Consider the following 21,650-nt stretch of genomic DNA (forward strand, 5'->3'; position numbering starts at 1 on the left):
TGCTGCTCATGACGACACACTGATGTCTTAAGACACGAACCGATCGGTCTCTCTGAGAAACACAACAGTTTTTATGTTATTGTTTTACCTCATATCCAGACGAATCTCATCTAGTGTTCGCATCCTTCATTACTAGTAAGATCAAACTGGCGCGATCATAGATATATATTATGTAGATGCCTCATTCGGCCGATCTGTAATGAGAAATCTACCGTATATATATATATTTTTTAGGGCTGCACGTTTTCAAGTTTTTCATTAACCGTTAACCGAGGCCCTTAGCGGTTAATACTCGGTTAACCATAGTGTGCGTCAGGGTTATTATTTTTAGTTTATTATTTTGACGACCGTAGTGAACGCGCCTATAGAGAGAAATGCACATCATGGATTACATAATCAGAGAGTAGCCTATTTCTTTTCGTTTTAAATTGTTAAAAGACATTATTAAATTAGTTAAATTAGGATGAGATGCGCTCCAGTTCACGAGCAATGCAAGTGGCCGCGAGGCGAGGGCGCCTGCATGATTAGGGCATGTAGTAAAATATGCAGTCGAGAACGATTCACACAGCGTTTGACTCGCGCGGCTGAGCCTCTCCCGCCAGAGAGTTCAAGCATCTGTGGACTCGTCCCTTCAGCTCTGGCCATCTTGCTTTCAGTCCGCCATTAGCTTTTTTGTTTTCTTCATTACAGTTAAAGTAACGTCTGCTTTTCTCTAGTCCCTCACAAGTTTCTCACTTCAAACTTTCTTTCTTCTGCTCCGTTATGCACAGCGCGCGCGGCTCCTGCTCTGCTTCTGCCCTAATGCGACTTATGTTATTTTCCTCTTCATGACGCATATTTTGACTGATGCGATTTATACTCCGGAGCAACTTATAGCCTGAAAAATGCGGTAAGCACTGCATTGCAATACTTGCATTTTGCCCCGTCACTCTCATTTTTAAAGTGCTCCCACGCTTTCTTTGCCCGCTTCATTGCCCGCTTAGAAAGCTGGTCATGACTTCTTCTTGTGGATATTCCACATGTCTGGGAGCGCTCTGGCGGTCTCTAGGGGTGCAAAATATATTACAACTAAATTCAAGGCACGTCATTGACGCCACTTAACCCGAGCAAAATGTTTCACTCGGTTATGCAATTTTTAACGGTTAATCGGTTAACCATGGACACCCCTAATATATTTATATCTTACTATATATATCTATCTATGATCGCGCCAGTTTTGACCTTACCAGATGAAAGTAATAGCAGATGGGAATACTAGATGAGATTCGTCTGGATATGAGGTAAAAAAAATAACAAATACTGTTGTGTTTCTCACAGAAACCGATCAGTTTGTGTCTTAAGACATCAGTGTGTCGTCACGAGCAGCAGGGTTTTTGTGCATGTTGTCGAAGGATGTTTTTTATTACCGATTCACGTGCATTGACTGGCAGACAGCAACGGTTGGAGTTAAAAATCTTAATTTGTGTTCTACTGAAGAAACAAACACACCTACATCTCAGATGGTCAGCAGATAAACATCACAGGCTCATTTATGGGTGAACTATCCCTTTAAGCGTTCCAACACACACGTGACAAATGCAGGATAATAAAACGCACGGGCCGTCGGTAAGCCCTCATTTGCATCAGTATAATACGTGACGTGATCATGGAGGTGTGTGCAAAGCCGGCTGATTACTGAAGAAAGTGCAGAACGTTCACATGGACAGACTTGAAAGGTTTGCAGTGTAATTAATCACGAGGCAGGAAAAAGGCGATGTTTGTTGTGTGGCAGGCAGAGATTAACGCAAACTCGAGGCCTTTCCACTGCAAATCATGGGCAGGGAAATGAAGGTTTGTTCAGAGACACGCTGGCAGATTCACACGCTTGTGCTCCAGGATCAGACGACAGGCAGGCCTTGCGAATAACCTGTAACATACTTTAAAGAATATACCTAATCTCTCTTATTTTAACCATAGAGCTACGGTTAAACATCATCATTTATTTCTGAGGTAACAGAAAGTAGCAGTGCAAAGCTGACATTACATGCATTTTCATGCACTGGTCAATTTTTAGCAATTTTTTTGCTTCCATAACTTGCTTAGATTTCCATTACCATTCCATTAAGAGCTGTACATAAAGGCTGTGAGTTTTTTCTCCAGCAAAATTGCGAGATATAGTACATAAGGTCCAGAGGCGGACAGTATTAAAGTACTTTTACTTTTCAAGAAATTTTGTTTTTCAAGTATATGTTCTTCTTTTAGAAAACCTTTACTTCACAACATTCCAAAACATAATATTGTACTTTTTACTGCAATACATTTCATATTGAATATCATTTAATACTGAACTACATGAAAAAATGTAGTACTGTATACTGAAGTAAAAGTATTTCAAAGTTTTACTAGTAAAAAAGTATTACATTTTTAATGTAATTAAGCATTAAAGGTAAGAAAACAACAACTTTTATTTATGAAATGTAGTGCAGTAAAAAGTATGACATTATATATTATGCTTTGGAATGTAGTGAAGTAAAAGTTTTCCAAAGAAAAACACTGATAAAGTATATACTTAAAAATTTACTTGAGTAGAAAGTAAAAATACTCCACTGCTGTCCGCCTTTGATAAGGTCATATAAAGTCAGAATTGCGGATATAAATGGGAATTGTATCATGCAATTCTGGTTTAATAACTCACAATTGCGAGTTTATATCACGCAGTTCTGAGAAAATAGTCAAAATAAAGTTTCATTAAAAATAAACTTTTAAAATAAATAACCATATTTTCTTAGTTTGAAGAACATTTGACATATCTAAAGAAGCGTTTTCTGATATAAAGAACCTTTTTTGTAGAGAGGAAAGGTTCCACGGATGTCAAAGGTTCTTTAAGGAACCATCAATGCCAATAAAACCTTTATTTTTAAGCGTTTATAATATCACGCTGTTCTGAGAAAAGAAGTCAGGGTCCAATTCTCACTATTGACTTGACTTTTGCCTCAATAAACTTCTCGATAACAATCGATAACAAAAATCGATGAATCGCATCTGACATAAAAGTTTGTGTTTACATAATGTGTATATAGGCCAATAAAATATTTCTCTGAGTATGCGCGTGTGTGTCTCTGTACATATACACACACTTACAGTCAAACCTAAATGTATTCAGACACCTTCAACATTTCTCACATCACAGTTTATTCACTATAGTTTAGAAAATGATTATAAATATGACAAGACTTGAACAAATTCATCTTAATAATGTCAGATAACTTTGATAGAAAGGGATGTAAAGATCACAATTAACTAATCAGCTGTTAGATTGAAGAACACAATTAGATAACACACATTCAGCTCAACCAATGAGCAAGCAATGCTTCATTTAGTTCAGCCTGTGGTGTCAAAATTAGCAATTAAAGACAAAACACTTCAGCAAAACATGCTGAGCTCAGTGTCTGAATCATTTTTGGTTTGTGTGTGTGTGTGTTTGTGTGTTTGTGTGTTTGTGTGTGTGTGTGTGTGTGTGTGGTGTGTGTATGTGTATGTGTGTACACACTTTCAAATTGTTGTTTAAACTTAAAAAGTAAGTGTTCGTCCTTCCTTCATTTTAAGTTTATTAAACCTGAAATGGGAAGTTATTCTATGTTAAAACTTGGATATTTGAGTTGACAAAACTTACAATTTTAAGCCAGCATGAACACTTGCTTTTTAAGCTGATTTTTTTTTACAGTACAGTAGAAATACACTGTAAAAAATATGATTAATAAGTTATGCTAACATGTTGCAATGTTTTAACTAATCAAAATAAGTTTTTTATACAAGATTCAACTCATTAATTTAAGTCAGTTTATTGAAATTTAAGTTGAAATTACTTAAACATCCAAGTTGATTGTACTTAAAAATTTAAAGCAGGATATATAGTGCTGTACTGTGTGTGTGTGTGTGTGTGTGTGTGTGTGTGTGTGTGTGTGTGTGTGTGTGTGTGTGTGTGTGTGTGTGTGTGTGTGTGTGTGTGTGTGTGTGTAATATATATAAATATACACATATTTATATATTATGTTATGTAAACATTATGTAAATATTACGTAAACACAAACTTTTATGTTAGATGTGATTAATCGCAATTAACTGATTTGACAGCATCACTGCTTATTAATCGTTGGTAATTCTAGATTTAGGATTAATATGATAATGCAGAATAAGGCATTAATATGTGTACTAATAAACAGTGAATATATGCATGATAATAAGCAGCTAGTTAATAGTGAGAATTGGACCCTAAACTAAAGTCAGAATTGCGAGAAAATGTTGAAATTAAAAAAAATTATTCAGCGGCGGAAACAAGCTTCCATATAAAACTTTACTTCAGTATGACTTACATACTCCAAACTTTACAGTTTTATTACTATCTATATTCTGAAGTTTTTTTTTACAGGGGGTTTGTTCATATATAATTTTCCTGATTCATATAACAAAACATGGCTATCCCTAAAAACACGGTGGAATATTTTCTGATTTATAGAGTGATAAAAAGAGATCCCAAAAATATGTCAACAAAATCAAGCAAGATTTTTGAACCTGGCCAAATGTACAGATTTCCGTTCTGGAAACATATGCAAATTATTAGATGTATCATTTGCATATTTAAACAAAGGGTGCTGTGAGTTCACCTGGAGTTTTAGTGGTACATTTAAGAGTGTTAAACAGACACAAGTGTTTTTAAAAGAGTCCAATATAAAAGTTTATACTGGACGTCTCCAAGCACAATTATATTTTAAGCTAAGAAAATAATTGAGCTCACAGTTTTCTTGGTTTCGCTGTTGTGCAAAGCCCAGAAATAGTCTCCAAAATAAAGCAAGATGTGTTTGTCAGTTCATAAAGTTCTCTCTCTTATACTGGATGGACAAACTGGTAGACGAGTCTTTGCGAGACATCTGGCTTGCGGATGATGCCCTTTTTATAGTACTGCCGAATAGAGCGGCTGAGTTTGTCATAGTTCATAGCCGGACGGTTCTTCCTCAGGCCCCAGAGACGAGCCACGTGAGCCGAGTCTTCGATTTTGAAGATCCCTGTGAAGACACAGATCCATTATGGCATCACAGAAGCAATTTACTAACAAACCAAACAGCATTAAAAATAAAGGGTGGATGTTAAAGGTTCTTCATGGATCCATTGGTGCCAAGAACCTTTATTCTTGGATTACCTCGGAGTACAAAGGTTTAAAGGAACACGCCACTTTTGTTGAATATAGGCTCATTTTCCGACTCTCCTAGAGTTAAGCCGGGTGCACACTGTGCGATTTTGGCCACGATTTGGCCGTCTGAGACAAATTTAGCAAATCCTAAAAGATTCCTCTGACCCTCGGCTAAAATCTGACGTCTTTGGTCGTTAGTTTGACATGTTCACCGGCAGCCGATTAATGAGCGCTGCGATCAAATTTGACCTCAGACGAAATTCTGGCAGTGTTAAAAGATTTGGCACACAATCCTGCAGTGAGACTTCTCCTACGACGACAGTCAAATATCTCCGTTTTTCAAGACAAACTATGACCAAAACGAGAGCTGGAGATTTCTTTGTAGCCAGCATTTCAGTCCCGCGTGTAATGCAGCTCACCGTCACCGAACGCTTCATTCATTGATGATATAAAGCTCCGGACGAGTTTTCTTGTGCACGTCCGTTTTTAGCGCGCCTTCACTATCGTACAGTCTGACATTAATGCCAACTGAGATCTTACAGTGTGACATGGCGATCATTGGGGATCATGTTCATACAGTCTGACAAGGGACATTCGCAAAGGATTTTGAAAAATCGCACAGTGTGCAGGACCCATTAGTTTAGCGTTTGTGAATCCATTCAGCCGATCTCTTAAAGCACAGCTCAACTCTAGGGGAGTCGGTAAATGAGCCTATTTTCAGAAATAGTGGCGTGTTTCTTTAAAGGGTTAGTTCACTTCAAAATGACAATGTCCTGATAGTTTCCTCATCCCCATCTCATTCAAGATGTTCACGTCTTTCTTTCTTCAGTCGAAAAGAAATGAAGTTTTTTGAGGAAAGCATTCCAGGATTTTTCTCCACATGATGGACTTCAATGGGAACCAACGGCTGAAGGTCCAAATCAATGAGGAAGAGCTTCAGAGACTCTGATGATCCCAGAGGAATAGAGTCTGATCCAGACAAACCGTCCGACATTTACTAGAAAATAATAAACATTTATAAACGTTTTAACCTCAAATGCTCGACTTTTGTGTTGTGCTTCTTCACGGCGTATGATGATGTCATAACGTCAGAAAGGTCATGTGACCCAGGTGGAAGAGCCAACCCAGTGCCTAAAAGCTCCATGTCATGTTCTCCTCCAACTTTAAAATCGTCCGTCATCGTTGTTTTCCCTTTATTTGTGTAAAGAGCGTCTGATTGCACATTCGTTTGAACACCGGGTCGGCACTTCCACCTACGTCATGTGACCTTTCCGACGTGATGATTTCATACATCATGCAAAAGCAGGACACAGAAGTCGAGCATTTGAGGTTAAAAAGTTCATAAATATTTATTTTCTTGTAAATGACAAATGGTTTGTGTGGATCAGACTCTACTCCTCTGGGATCATCAGAGTCTCTGAAGCTCTTCCTCATTGATTTGGACCTTCAGCCGTTGGTTCCCATTGAAGTCCATCATGTGGAGAAAAATCCTGGAATGCTTTCCTCAAAAAACTTCATTTATTTTCCACCGAAGAAAGAAAGACGTGAACATCTGGGATGAGATGGGGGTGAGGAAACTATCAGGACATGTTCATTTTGAACTGAACTAATCTTTTAAAGGGATAGGAACAGGGTCTGATCCAGACAAACCATCAGACTTTTTCAAGTAAACATAAACATTTATGAACTTCTTAACCTCAAATGCTCGACTTTAGTGTCGTGCTTCTTCAGGGCGCATGATGTCATCACCGGGTTGGCACTTCCACCTACGTCATGTGACCTTTCCGACGTGATGATGTCATACATCATGTAAAAGCACAACACCGAAGTCGAGCATTTGAGGTTAAAAAGGATATTTTGTACTTTTTTTTCTTTCTTATTTTTTACATTTCCGATGGTTTGTCCAGATCAAGGCTGTCCAAACCCGGTGCTGGAGGGCCGCTGTCCTGCAGAGTTTAGCTCCAACTTGCCTCAACAAACCTGTTGGAAGTTTCTCGCATGCACAGAAAGACCATGATTAGCTGGTTCAGCTGTGCTTGACTGGGGTTGGAGCTAAACTCTGCAGGAGCTGGACACTCATGGTCTAGATACTTTAGTGCTTCCTGGTGTTTTACCGAGCCGTCATCAGCATCAAAGACTGGCCATGACTGTGTGTGTCCTCACCTTTGTCTTTATTCAGCCAGCGGATGCAGCGTCCGTAACTGTGAGGTTTGAGGAGAAGTTCTCTGAGGAACTGCCACAGGTGGATCGGCTGACCAGAGCAGGACGAATCCGCTTCTGACCACAGCTCCTCGCCTTCTGAGAGACCACACACACACACACACACCCACCGGTAAGACATTTCTGTCCGAATATTTAGTCCTAATACCTACACTCTAAAAAATGGACAAACCCAGAAATTGGGTTGTTTGAATGGGTCCATTCACTGGGTTCAAACAACCAAATTTCTGGGTTTGTCCATTTTCAACCCAGCTTGGGTTGTTTGTAAACCAGCATTTTTTACAGTGTACCCATAAGTTATCCATAAAATCAGTCACTTAAAAAAATGCTGGGTTAAAAACAACCCAAGTTGGGTTGAAAATGGACAAACCCAGAAATTGGGTTGTTTGAATGGGTCCATTCACTAGGTTCAAACAACCCAATTTCTGGTTCTGACTAACGCAGCAATTGGGTTGTTTTAACCCAACGGCTGGGTTAAATGTTGCTTAAGACAGCCCAATTGCTGGGTTAAAACAACCCAATTGCTGGGTTAGTCCATTTTCAACCCAACTTGGGTTGTTTTTAGTCCAGCATTTTTTAGAGTGTAGGTGAATAACACGGATGTAGGACATAAACGATAAACTTGCCTCACAAATCTGATTGGTTGATTGTAATGTTGTTCCAGGAACATGTTTTAGTTGGTTAAATCAAGCATACAAGCAAATAATCCTATCCATGAGTGTGTGTGACACACAAAAAGCTCTCAGCTCTTCAACACAAGCATGTTTTGTCGTTCATTTCACATCCCTTCATTGATTATAAGAGTGTATGGTGTGTTTTGGAGCAAAACTTATCTATGGAAAATGTAAATATTATTATTATTATTTTTAATTATTTTAAATATTATTTTATTAAATATTATTTTAAAATATTATTTATAATAGATTATTTTACATTTTTATTTTAAGTATTTTTTATATTTTTTATATTTTGCCCTAGCTTTTATTTTTATATTTTCATTTACATGAAAAATCACTAAAGTTTAAACTGAAAATGTACAATTTTTTGTTTTCTTCTGTTTTGCTTAATTATATAATTTAAATAATAATTTAAATAATTCAAATTAAACTGATTTATTTCAGTTAGTTGCCAAGGCAACTTTTAATTTTTTTCTTCACATTTAAGTTTTCAATCTAATATTTGCATTTGATTCTATTTTAACTTTACTTCAATTTGTAAAAATAAAAAAACTATTTTGATAGTTTGAGGAGCCGTTTATACGACACCGGAAAACAGAAAACTTTGAATGCGTTTTGGCCGTTCATTTACACACACTAACTTTTGAAAATGGGTTGGAAAACAATCCCGTTATCGTCTTCACCTAAACTGCAAAAATGCGAACTTGTGAAAAGCGTGACGTCATGCTTTAGCGTGTGACGTGTTCAGTCTGCAGTGTTTTTAATAAAATTTTCCTTTATTATGGTATGGTCTGTGTAGTTTACTGTGGCTGAAATGAGTGTGTGTCGTACCTCTCATCCTGGTCTCTCCTCCTGAACATCTTTCCTTCATCCAGGCAGCTGAACGCACAAACAAACCAGGAATACACCATGAACACACACACACACACACATGCACTTTCTGGATTTAAAATACTACTTTATTTGTGAATATAAGCAAATGTAATGGAAAGAAACTCATACAGCTGCAACAAGTGGCTTTTAATGATTAATAGTCATTTTTTTAAATTATGAGTTACCTGTAAACATTTTATATTAATAAACTATGATAATTGTTTTGACAGAAAATAAATGGGTCTTAAAATGTATAAGCGAATACATGGGTATTATTCAAAATTAATAACGTTATTATTATTAACACTTTAATTGCACTCTAAAAAATGCTGGGTTGTTTTAACCCAATGTTGGGTCAAATATGGACTAACCCAGCAATTGGGTTGTTTTAATCCTGCGGTTGGGTTAAATATTTGCTTAAGACAACCCAATCGCTGGGTTAGTCCATATTTGACCCAACATTGGGTTGTTTTTTACACAGATTTTTTTTTGTGGTGTGGCTTTTATTTTTTCATTTTAGTTTAGTTGAGTCATTTTATTATGTACTGTATTTCAGTGAGTTGCCAAGGCAAATATGTAAATATAAATATCTAATATTTCCTATTTTATTTTATTTCAGCCTTATACTTTATTTTAAAGTGACATAGTTACACATTATAATACATGTACTAGTAATAACAGTAAATTATGCATAATTACAAGTAGCTAACCCTAAACCAAGCACTAACTACATCTTACTATAAGATTAGGTTTTGGTTTGAGGTTAGTTGGATGTAATTATGCATAATTTACTGTTATTATAGGGTATACACATGCAACATATGTAACAAAGACACTGTAAAATAAAGTTGGGTATCTTTTAGTGTCATTTTTATGTAGTTACTATATAATAAACTATATATTATGTATAATTACTGCAACTAACCCTCAACCAAACCCTAAACTCATAGTAAGTACATGGTGTTAATTTATTTTACTCAATACTTAAATACATAATTACAGTGTAACAATGACACCTTAAAATAAAGTATAATCCTTTAGTTTAAGATGACAGAGTTACGTTGTGCTTTGTTATTTTACAGTGCCTTTGTTACAAAGGTGACATGTACTTACTATAGTAATAACAATTCATAACAATAGTTAATTATTTGCATGCAACTAACCCTCAAACCCTAATCCTAGCCTAGCTCCATTGAAACTACATGTAGTTCGCAAATATTGAGTAACTACAATGTAACCCCGTCATCTTAAACTAAAAGGTAACACTTTATTTAAGGTGTCCCTGTTACATATGTTACATATACTTACAATTATGCACAATAACATGCAACCAAAACTCAACCAAACCCTATAGTAAGTACATGTAGTTACACTCTAAAAAATTCTGGGTAAAAAACAACCCAATGCTGGGTCAAATATGGACTAACCCAGCAATTGGGTTGTTTTAACCCAGCGATTGGGTTGTCTTGAGCAAATATTTAACCCAACCGCAGGATTAAAACATTTCACAGTAACACGGACACCTTAAAATTAAGTGTAACCAAATTGCATTGCACACTAAAAAAATGCTGGGTTAAAAACAACCCAGGTTGGGTTGAAAATGGATAAACCCAGAAATTGGGTTGTTTGAATGTATTCATTCACTGGGTTCAAACAACCCAATTTCTGGGTTTGTCCATTTTCAACCCAACTTGGGTTGTTTTTAACCCAGCATTTTTTAGAGTGTACATTACAATATCGGGAGATTCACTTCCTGCGGGGACATTTTAATCGTCTCACACTGACGCATGGGACAGAAGGGCATGTTTGCTTTCTGAATTCTGCATAACCTGAATTGCAGCCGTTCTTTGCATGCAGTTTAGCGTCGACTTATAAAGAATATTTCACCTGATTTCCAGATATCCAGGTGTGCGTGTAGAGTTTCACTGCACTGTGGCGAACGCTGTCGGAAGTCTTCCTCGCTCATGGAGCACAAGTCTTTCCCATCCAGATCTTGGAAGGCTTTTCCCACCTGCGGAAGCCTGTAGAGATGCTCCGTCCACAACAGCCACTTCTGAACGTTCCCACAATTCCACTCCATGGGGTCTGAAAAAGATCCAACATTTCCTCCAATTTGCCTATATAGTTTATTTGTCACTTCCTTGAAATGCGACCCAGAGGAGCAAAAGTTGTGCCCCTCTCGACAATATTTTAACTCATGAAATACGACCCATAGGAGCGTTTACTAAAGTTGTGCTCCTATCGACAATATTTTAACTCATGAAATACGACCCATAGGAGCGTTTACTAAAGTTGAGCCCCTATCGACAATATTTTAACTCATGTAATACGACCCATAGGAGCGTTTACTAAAGTTGTGCTCCTATCGACAATATTTTAACTCATGAAATACGACCCATAGGAGCGTTTACTAAAGTTGTGCTCCTATCGACAATATTTTAACTCATGAAATACGACCCATAGGAGCGTTTACTAAAGTTGAGCCCCTATCGACAATATTTTAACTCATGAAATACGACCCATAGGAGCGTTTACTAAAGTTGAGCCCCTATCGACAATATTTTAACTCATGAAATACGACCCATAGGAGCGTTTACTAAAGTTGTGCTCCTATCGACAATATTTTAACTCATGAAATACGACCCATAGGAGCGTTAACTAAAGTTGAGCCCCTTTCGACAATATTTTAACTCATGTAATACGACCCATAGGAGCGTTTACTAAAGTTGAGCCCCTATCGACAATATTTTAACTCATGAAATACGACCCATAGGAGCGTTTACTAAAGTTGTGCCCCTATCGACAATATTTTAACTCATGAAATACGACCCATAGGAGCGTTTACTAAAGTTGAGCCCCTTTCGACAATATTTTAACTCATGAAATACGACCCATAGGAGCGTTTACTAAAGTTGTGCCCCTATCGACAATATTTTAACTCATGAAATACGACCCATAGGAGCGTTTACTAAAGTTGAGCCCCTATCGACAATATTTTAACTCATGTAATACGACCCATAGGAGCGTTTACTAAAGTTGAGCCCCTATCGACAATATTTTAACTCATGAAATACGACCCATAGGAGCGTTTATTAAAGTTGTGCCCCTATCGACAATATTTTAACTCATGAAATACGACCCATACGAGCGTTTACTAAAGTTGTGCTCCTATCGACAATATTTTAACTCATGAAATACGACCCATGGGAGCGTTTACTAAAGTTGTGCCCCTATCGACAATATTTTAACTCATGAAATACGACCCATAGGAGCGTTTACTAAAGTTGTGCTCCTATCGACAATATTTTAACTCATGAAATACGACCCATAGGAGCGTTAACTAAAGTTGAGCCCCTTTCGACAATATTTTAACTCATGTAATACGACCCATAGGAGCGTTTACTAAAGTTGAGCCCCTATCGACAATATTTTAACTCATGTAATACGACCCATAGGAGCGTTTACTAAAGTTGAGCCCCTATCGACAATATTTTAACTCATGAAATACGACCCATAGGAGCGTTTACTAAAGTTGTGCTCCTATCGACAATATTTTAACTCATGAAATACGACCCATAGGAGCGTTAACTAAAGTTGAGCCCCTTTCGACAATATTTTAACTCATGTAATACGACCCATAGGAGCGTTTACTAAAGTTGAGCCCCCATCGACAATATTTTAACTCATGAAATACGACCCATAGGAGCGTTTACTAAAGTTGTGCCCCTATCGACAATATTTTAACTCATGAAATACGACCCATAGGAGCGTTTACTAAAGTTGAGCCCCTTTCGACAATATTTTAACTCATGAAATACGACCCATAGGAGCGTTTACTAAAGTTGTGCCCCTATCGACAATATTTTAACTCATGAAATACGACCCATAGGAGCGTTTACTAAAGTTGAGCCCCTATCGACAATATTTTAACTCATGTAATACGACCCATAGGAGCGTTTACTAAAGTTGAGCCCCTATCGACAATATTTTAACTCATGAAATACGACCCATAGGAGCGTTTATTAAAGTTGTGCCCCTATCGACAATATTTTAACTCATGAAATACGACCCATACGAGCGTTTACTAAAGTTGTGCTCCTATCGACAATATTTTAACTCATGAAATACGACCCATGGGAGCGTTTACTAAAGTTGTGCCCCTATCGACAATATTTTAACTCATGAAATACGACCCATAGGAGCGTTTACTAAAGTTGTGCTCCTATCGACAATATTTTAACTCATGAAATACGACCCATAGGAGCGTTTACTAAAGTTGAGCCCCTATCGACAATATTTTAACTCTTGAAATACGACCCCTTGGAGCGTTTACTAAAGTTGCGCTCCTATAGACAATATTTTAACTCATGAAATACGACCCATAGGAGCGTTTACTAAAGTTGTTTCCCTATCGACAATATTTTAACTCATGAAATGCGACCCATAGGAGCGTTTACTAAAGTTGTTTCCCTATCGACAATATTTTAACTCATGAAATACGACCCATAGGAGCGTTTATTAAAGTTGTGCCCCTATCGACAATATTTTAACTCATGAAATACGACCCATACGAGCGTTTACTAAAGTTGTGCTCCTATCGACAATATTTTAACTCATGAAATACGACCCATGGGAGCGTTTACTAAAGTTGTGCCCCTATCGACAATATTTTAACTCATGAAATACGACCCAAAGGAGCGTTTACTAAAGTTGAGCTCCTATCGACAATATTTTAACTCATGAAATACGACCCATGGGAGCGTTTACTAAAGTTGTGCCCCTATCGACAATATTTTAACTCATGAAATACGACCCATAGGAGCGTTTACTAAAGTTGTGCTCCTATCGACAATATTTTAACTCATGAAATACGACCCAAAGGAGCGTTTACTAAAGTTGAGCTCCTATCGACAATATTTTAACTCATGAAATACGACCCATGGGAGCGTTTACTAAAGTTGTGCCCCTATCGACAATATTTTAACTCATGAAATACGACCCAAAGGAGCGTTTACTAAAGTTGAGCTCCTATCGACAATATTTTAACTCATGAAATACGACCCATGGGAGCGTTTACTAAAGTTGTGCCCCTATCGACAATATTTTAACTCATGAAATACGACCCATAGGAGCGTTTACTAAAGTTGTGCCCCTATCGACAATATTTTAACTCATGAAATACGACCCAAAGGAGCGTTTACTAAAGTTGAGCTCCTATCGACAATATTTTAACTCATGAAATACGACCCATGGGAGCGTTTACTAAAGTTGTGCCCCTATCGACAATATTTTAACTCATGAAATACGACCCATAGGAGCGTTTACTAAAGTTGTGCCCCTATCGACAATATTTTAACTCATGAAATACGACCCATAGGAGCGTTTACTAAAGTTGTGCTCCTATCGACAATATTTTAACTCATGAAATACGACCCATAGGAGCGTTTACTAAAGTTGCGCTCCTATAGACAATATTTTAACTCTTGAAATACGACCCATTGGAGCGTTTACTAAAGTTGCGCTCCTATAGACAATATTTTAACTCATGAAATACGACCCATAGGAGCGTTTACTAAAGTTGTTTCCCTATCGACAATATTTTAACTCATGAAATGCGACCCATAGGAGCGTTTACTAAAGTTGTGCCCCTATCGACAATATTTTAACTCATGAAATACGACCCATAGGAGCGTTTACTAAAGTTGAGCCCCTATCGACAATATTTTAACTCATGAAATACGACCCATAGGAGCGTTTACTAAAGTTGTGCTCCTATCGACAATATTTTAACTCATGAAATACGACCCATAGGAGCGTTTACTAAAGTTGTGCCCCTATCGACAATATTTTAACTCATGAAATACGACCCATAGGAGCGTTTACTAAAGTTGTGTTCCTATCGACAATATTTTAACTCATGAAATACGACCCAAAGGAGCGTTTACTAAAGTTGTGCCCCTATCGACAATATTTTAACTCATGAAATACGACCCATAGGAGCGTTTACTAAAGTTGTGTTCCTATCGACAATATTTTAACTCATGTAATACGACCCATAGGAGCGTTTACTAAAGTTGTGCCCCCATCGACAATATTTTAACTCATGAAATACGACCCATAGGAGCGTTTACTAAAGTTGTGCCCCTATCGACAATATTTTAACTCATGAAATACGACCCATAGGAGCGTTTACTAAAGTTGTGCTCCTATCGACAATATTTTAACTCATGAAATACGACCCAAAGGAGCGTTTACTAAAGTTGTGCCCCTATCGACAATATTTTAACTCATGAAATACGACCCATAGGAGCGTTTACTAAAGTTGCGCCCCTCTCGACAATATTTTAACTCATGAAATACGACCCATAGGAGCGTTTACTAAAGTTGTGTTCCTATCGACAATATTTTAACTCATGAAATACGACCCATAGGAGCGTTTACTAAAGTTGTGCTCCTATTGACAATATTTTAACTCATGAAATACGACCCATAGGAGCGTTTACTAAAGTTGTGCTCCTATCGACAATATTTTAACTCATGAAATACGACCCATAGGAGCGTTTACTAAAAATGAGCCCCTATCGACAATATTTTAACTCATGAAATACGACCCATAGGAGCGTTTACTAAAGTTGTGCTCCTATCGACAATATTTTAACTCATGAAATACGACCCATGGGAGCGTTTACTAAAGTTGAGCCCCTCTCGACAATATTTTAACTCATGAAATACGACCCATAGGAGCGTTTACTAAAGTTGTGCCCCTATCGACAATATTTTAACTCATGAAATACGACCCATAGGAGCGTTTACTAAAGTTGCGCCCCTCTCGACAATATTTTAACTCATGAAATACGACCCATAGGAGCGTTTACTAAAGTTGTGCCCCTATCGACAATATTTTAACTCATGAAATACGACCCATAGGAGCGTTTACTAAAGTTGTGCCCCTATCGACAATATTTTAACTCATGAAATACGACCCATAGGAGCGTTTACTAAAGTTGCGCCCCTCTCGACAATATTTTAACTCATGAAATACGACCCATAGGAGCGTTTACTAAAGTTGTGCCCCTATCGACAATATTTTAACTCTTGAAATACGACCCATAGGAGCGTTTACTAAAGTTGCGCTCCTATCGACAATATTTTAACTCATGAAATACGACCCATAGGAGCGTTTACTAAAGTTGTGCCCCTATCGACAATATTTTAACTCATGAAATACGACCGATAGGAGCGTTTACTAAAGTTGCGCCCCTCTCGACAATATTTTAACTCATGAAATACGACCCATAGGAGCGTTTACTAAAGTTGTGTTCCTATCGACAATATTTTAACTCATGAAATACGACCCATAGGAGCGTTTACTAAAGTTGTGCTCCTATCGACAATATTTTAACTCATGAAATACGACCCATTGGAGCGTTTACTAAAGTTGTGCCCCTATCGACAATATTTTAACTCATGAAATACGACCCATAGGAGCGTTTACTAAAGTTGTGCCCCTATCGACAATATTTTAACTCATGAAATACGACCCATAGGAGCGTTTACTAAAGTTGTGCCCCTATCGACAATATTTTAACTCATGAAATACGACCCACAGGAGCGTTTACTAAAGTTGTGCCCCTATCGACAATATTTTAACTCATGAAGTACGACCCATAGGAGCGTTTACTAAAGTTGTGCTCCTATCGACAATATTTTAACTCATGAAATACGACCCATTGGAGCGTTTACTAAAGTTGAGCCCCTATCGACAATATTTTAACTCATGAAATACGACCCATAGGAGCGTTTACTAAAGTTGTGCTCCTATCGACAATATTTTAACTCATGAAATACGACCCATTGGAGCGTTTACTAAAGTTGTGCCCCTATCGACAATATTTTAACTCATGAAATACGACCCATAGGAGCGTTTACTAAAGTTGTGCCCCTATCGACAATATTTTAACTCATGAAATACGACCCATAGGAGCGTTTACTAAAGTTGTGCCCCTATCGACAATATTTTAACTCATGAAATACGACCCACAGGAGCGTTTACTAAAGTTGTGCCCCTATCGACAATATTTTAACTCATGAAGTACGACCCATAGGAGCGTTTACTAAAGTTGTGCTCCTATCGACAATATTTTAACTCATGAAATACGACCCATAGGAGCGTTTACTAAAGTTGTGTTCCTATCGACAATATTTTAACTCATGAAATACGACCCATAGGAGCGTTTACTAAAGTTGTCCCCCTATCGACAATATTTTAACTCATGAAATACGACCCATAGGAGCGTTTACTAAAGTTGTGCTCCTATCGACAATATTTTAACTCATGAAATACGACCCATAGGAGCGTTTACTAAAGTTGTGCCCCTATCGACAATATTTTAACTCATGAAGTACGACCCATAGGAGCGTTTACTAAAGTTGTTTCCCTATCGACAATATTTTAACTCATGTAATACGACCCATAGGAGCGTTTACTAAAGTTGTGTTCCTATCGACAATATTTTAACTCATGAAGTACGACCCATAGGAGCGTTTACTAAAGTTGTGCTCCAATCAACAAGCAGGACACTTTCATTTTAAAGCATTTTTTCCCCGTTATCTGCGTAATATTTCAGCTAGAGGGCGCATGAAAGCGTAAATATAGGTCGTAATAAGGTGCTAGAACAACGACCTATAGAGTCGTATTTTTTGGAGGACAGTTTGAAAAGATCAGATCAGGCTGGGATTCAGAGCTGTTTGGACAGACTCCAAAATGTCCAGGAACGTCTTAAAGAGAGTTAGTGAAGGGAAACGGCATTCAGGAGAGCAAACATTAGGGATGGGTGTTTACGCAAGGTGGTGGGACTTTTAGCAAAAATTAAGCATGATACCACAAATTGCATGAGCGCGTTCATAAAATTAGGATGGATCAAATGCAGCCGCGGACAATTAAAGCTATTTTAATTAAGATGTATCGCTATTTAAAAACATGATCTGTGAATGTTTGCTTTCTCATCATCGTTATACGGGAGGGGTTTGAGTGTACTTAAGGAAAGCTCTCGGCACATTAGTGAACTCCGGAGGATTAGGCAGATCCTGGTGGAGATATTATAAGGCTGCCTTCAGGGCTGGTTCAGTCAAAGAAACTTTATAACAGTTTCATTATGACTGTTTGCATGACTCAGTCGTAACCTGTCACTCACATTGACCACAGGTGATGAATGGGGAGATGCTCATTTGAATAAGTGTCATGGTAATATTAGTGTGTGGTGTTTTATTGCCACGCTTGAGATGCGTCCTGATGGTATTTAATGTGGAAGTTTAGAGACGATAAAAGTAAAAATAAGAATTTCATGTGCTCTATCAGGCGATATGCATTTATTAACATAGGCCAGATTTGACCGTAATATATTCATAGGTTAACTATATAGTATATAATTACATTGTAAAAAATATATGTTCAATAAGTTATGACAACATGTTTTTACATAGTTTTAACTCATCAAAATAAGTTAAGAAATGTTAAACTTAGTTATACAAGCTGTAACCCATTTTTTAAAGTCATGCAGTTTAACATAATCTAAGTTGAAATAACTTAAACATTCGACACAAGTCGATTGTACTTAAAAATTTCAAAAAAAATTTTTTTTACAGTGAACAATATAAAAATGCTGGGTTAAAAACAACCCAAGTTGTGTTGGAAATGAACTAACCCAGCAGTTGGGTTAAATATTTGCTCAACCTGCTGGGCAACTCATACTAACACAAAGTATGTTGGAAATTAACATTTATTAATATGTTTAATAAATGAAAATTGTTAATAAGTTTAATCATTTTTTCTAAAAGATTTTTAATTTCCAACATATTTTGGGTTCACTTTAAGCCACCCATATAGTAATTTTTAAACATATTTTTTAATTTATCATAATTTAATGTAAATTTACACCTGTTTCTATGGTAAACTAGTGTAAATGTGTGTGTGTCAACACATGCCACTCTCAGCAAACACCTTTAAGGCGAGGCTTATTTAAAATAAACATTAAACACATTGAGTGGGAAAGTTTTGAAAGCAAGACATTTTGCACCAGTAAAGGTCAATCAATATTTGATTTAATTTTTTATATTTTATGTAAAATAATTGAATATTTAATGTTTTAGCATTTAAATAATATAGATATTTTCTTTCAAAAATACAAATTATTAATCATTTTAAAAAAAATTAAACAACATTCATATGTCCTTCTATATATGTATGTATGTATATTCATATATATATATAACATTCATATTTAAATATTAAAGGATGATTTTTAATTAATTATTTAATCAAAATATTTAAAATATGCATATATTTATTTTTTTATTAATAATAAATAATTTTAATCAAAGAAAAATGTGTGTGTGTGTGTGTGTGTGTGTGTGTGTGTGTGTGTACTATATATATTATAAATTTCAAAGAATTATTTTAATGAATTTATATTTAATTCAATATATAAAATATGCATAAAAATGTATTTTAATGTTTAAAAAAATACTATTTTCTTTTGAAAATATGCATATTTATTTTTTATGCATATTAAAATTAATATTTTAATTATATACATATGCATATGATAAAATAATAGAATATTATTGAAATATTATATTATTAATTTTATTGAATTACATTACATAATTGTATTAAAAATTATAATACTTTTTTATTTGTTTATTTAGTTTAGAATATATTTTATAAAAATAAAAAAAATTCCGAATGGTTCTGCCGCTTCATTAAAGTGTGTGTGTTATCTCACCAGGCGTGATGTTGAGAAGTTTGCAGGCGGTTTCGATGTCCTTCAGAACCTCTCCCACGACCAGACTCTGGACCTGCTCTAGAGATCTCTCCTCCACCTGCTCCTCCAGCGGCGAGGAGCCCAGCCCGGGGCTGTCGATCACAGGGCACTGCTCCGGCTCTGGAACCGGAACCGGCTCCGAAACCGGCTCCGAGACCCGCACCAGCCATGCGGCGTCCTCGGTGAACAGCATATCGAAGCAGGACAGATAGAGCCCCGGATGGCCTCGGTCCGACCCATCCAGACGGGGTTTGTGCTCCACCATCTCCGAATTCGGCACATCTTCCCGCTTCAGGAGGGCCTGTGGGCTTTCGGGGAAGCCTGTCTGGATTCGTACCGGACTGGCCATTGTCTCCTGCAGAAGTATTAGAAGAGACTTTAAAGCAACTCCATAAGAGCTGCGTGTTCATAGCCAACTAAAGAAAACACTGAGCCTATGAGATGCTGTGTGTGTTTTTAAGGGCTTCGGGACGAATGGGAATGCATGAAGAGAGTCGGTTCAGCATGGGGGAAGCAAACTGGATTTGACTGAGTCTTTTACTCATGGGTCACTGGGACAGAATGACGGCTGACACTGAAGCAGAGCAGCGGTTTGAGGACAGCCTTTAAGGTGCCGTCCCGCTCTCCTGTGTCAGCGTGAGATTTTAATCAAATCGCAAAGATGCTCCAAATGTAGGCTGACAGGAGAGGCGCCGCTGATATCAATCTGCAGTCGCCGGGAGGGAGAGATACGGAGGTGTGGAAGAAGGAAAGCGGCGGCTCACATTACAAGTTCACTGGAAGATAATTAATGCTTTTGGGGAAAATTATAGCCTTCTTAAACTGCTGTTTAAAAACCAAACGTCAATGTGTGAATCCTAATAAACCGAATATATATATATATATACAGGTCCTTCTCAAAAAATTTGCATATTGTGATAATGTTCATTATTTTCCATAATGTAATGATACAAATTAAACTTTCATATATTTTAGATTCATTGCACACCAACTGAAATATTTCAGGTCTTTTATTGTTTTAATACTGTTGATTTTGGCATACAGCTCATGAAAACCTCAAAAAATGTGCATATAATGAAAAGGTTCTCTAAACGAGCTATTAACCTAATCATCTGAATCAACGAATTAACTCTAAACACCTGCAAAAGATTCCTGAGGCTTTTAAAAACTCCCAGCCTGGTTCATTACTCAAAACCGCAATCATGGGTAAGACTGCCGACCTGACTGCTGTCCAGAAGGCCATCATTGACACCCTCAAGCGAGAGGGGAAGACACAGAAAGACATTTCTGAACGAATAGGCTGTTCCCAGAGTGCTGTATCAAGGCACCTTAGTGGGAAGTCTGTGGGAAGGAAAAAGTGTGGCAAAAAACGAGAAGAGGTGAGGGGACCCTGAGGAAGATTGTGGAGAAGGACCGATTCCAGACCTTGGGGGACCTGCGGAAGCAGTGGACTGAGTCTGGAGGAGAAACATCCAGAGCCGCCGTGCACAGGCGTGTGCAGGAAATGGGCTACAGGTGCCGCATTCCCCAGGTCAAGACACTTTTGGGCTACAGAGAAGCAGCACTGGACTGTTGCTCAGTGGGCCAAAGTACTTTTTTCAGATGAAAGCTAATTTTGCATGTCATTTGGAAATCAAGGTGCCAGAGTCTGGAGGAAGACTGGAGAGAAGGAAATGCCCAAATGCATGAAGTCCAGTGTCAAGTCCCCACAGTCAGTGATGGTCTGGGGTGCCATGTCAGCTGCTGGTGTTGGTCCACTGTGTTTTATCAAGGGCAGGGTCAATGCAGCTCGCTATCAGGAGATTTTGGAGCACTTCATGCTTCCATCTGCTGAAAAGCTTTATGGAGATGAAGATTTGGTTTTTCAGCATGACCTGGCACCTGCTCACA

At 37.5% G+C, this 21,650-nt stretch overlaps 1 protein-coding gene across 2 annotated transcripts in view; it reads right to left on the reverse strand.

Moving 5' to 3' along the window:
- Positions 1 to 4,056: 4,056 nt before the first annotated feature.
- LOC137094628 (SAM pointed domain-containing Ets transcription factor) overlaps positions 4,057 to 21,650 on the reverse strand; it is a 37,505-nt gene continuing 19,911 nt past the window's right edge. For both annotated transcript variants that reach the window (XM_067460477.1, XM_067460478.1), the window contains 5 exons: positions 19,722 to 20,115; positions 10,825 to 11,022; positions 8,896 to 8,943; positions 7,331 to 7,465; positions 4,057 to 5,042 (listed from right to left, as the gene is read on the reverse strand). In XM_067460477.1, the coding sequence (XP_067316578.1) occupies positions 4,864 to 5,042; positions 7,331 to 7,465; positions 8,896 to 8,943; positions 10,825 to 11,022; positions 19,722 to 20,109 (948 nt within the window). In that variant the 5' untranslated portion in view covers positions 20,110 to 20,115 and the 3' untranslated portion in view covers positions 4,057 to 4,863. The remainder of the gene's footprint in view (positions 5,043 to 7,330; positions 7,466 to 8,895; positions 8,944 to 10,824; positions 11,023 to 19,721; positions 20,116 to 21,650) is intronic.

The sequence above is a fragment of the Pseudorasbora parva genome, chromosome 12 (genome assembly GCF_024679245.1).
Source record: "Pseudorasbora parva isolate DD20220531a chromosome 12, ASM2467924v1, whole genome shotgun sequence".
NCBI classification, from domain to species: Eukaryota; Metazoa; Chordata; class Actinopteri; order Cypriniformes; family Gobionidae; genus Pseudorasbora; species Pseudorasbora parva.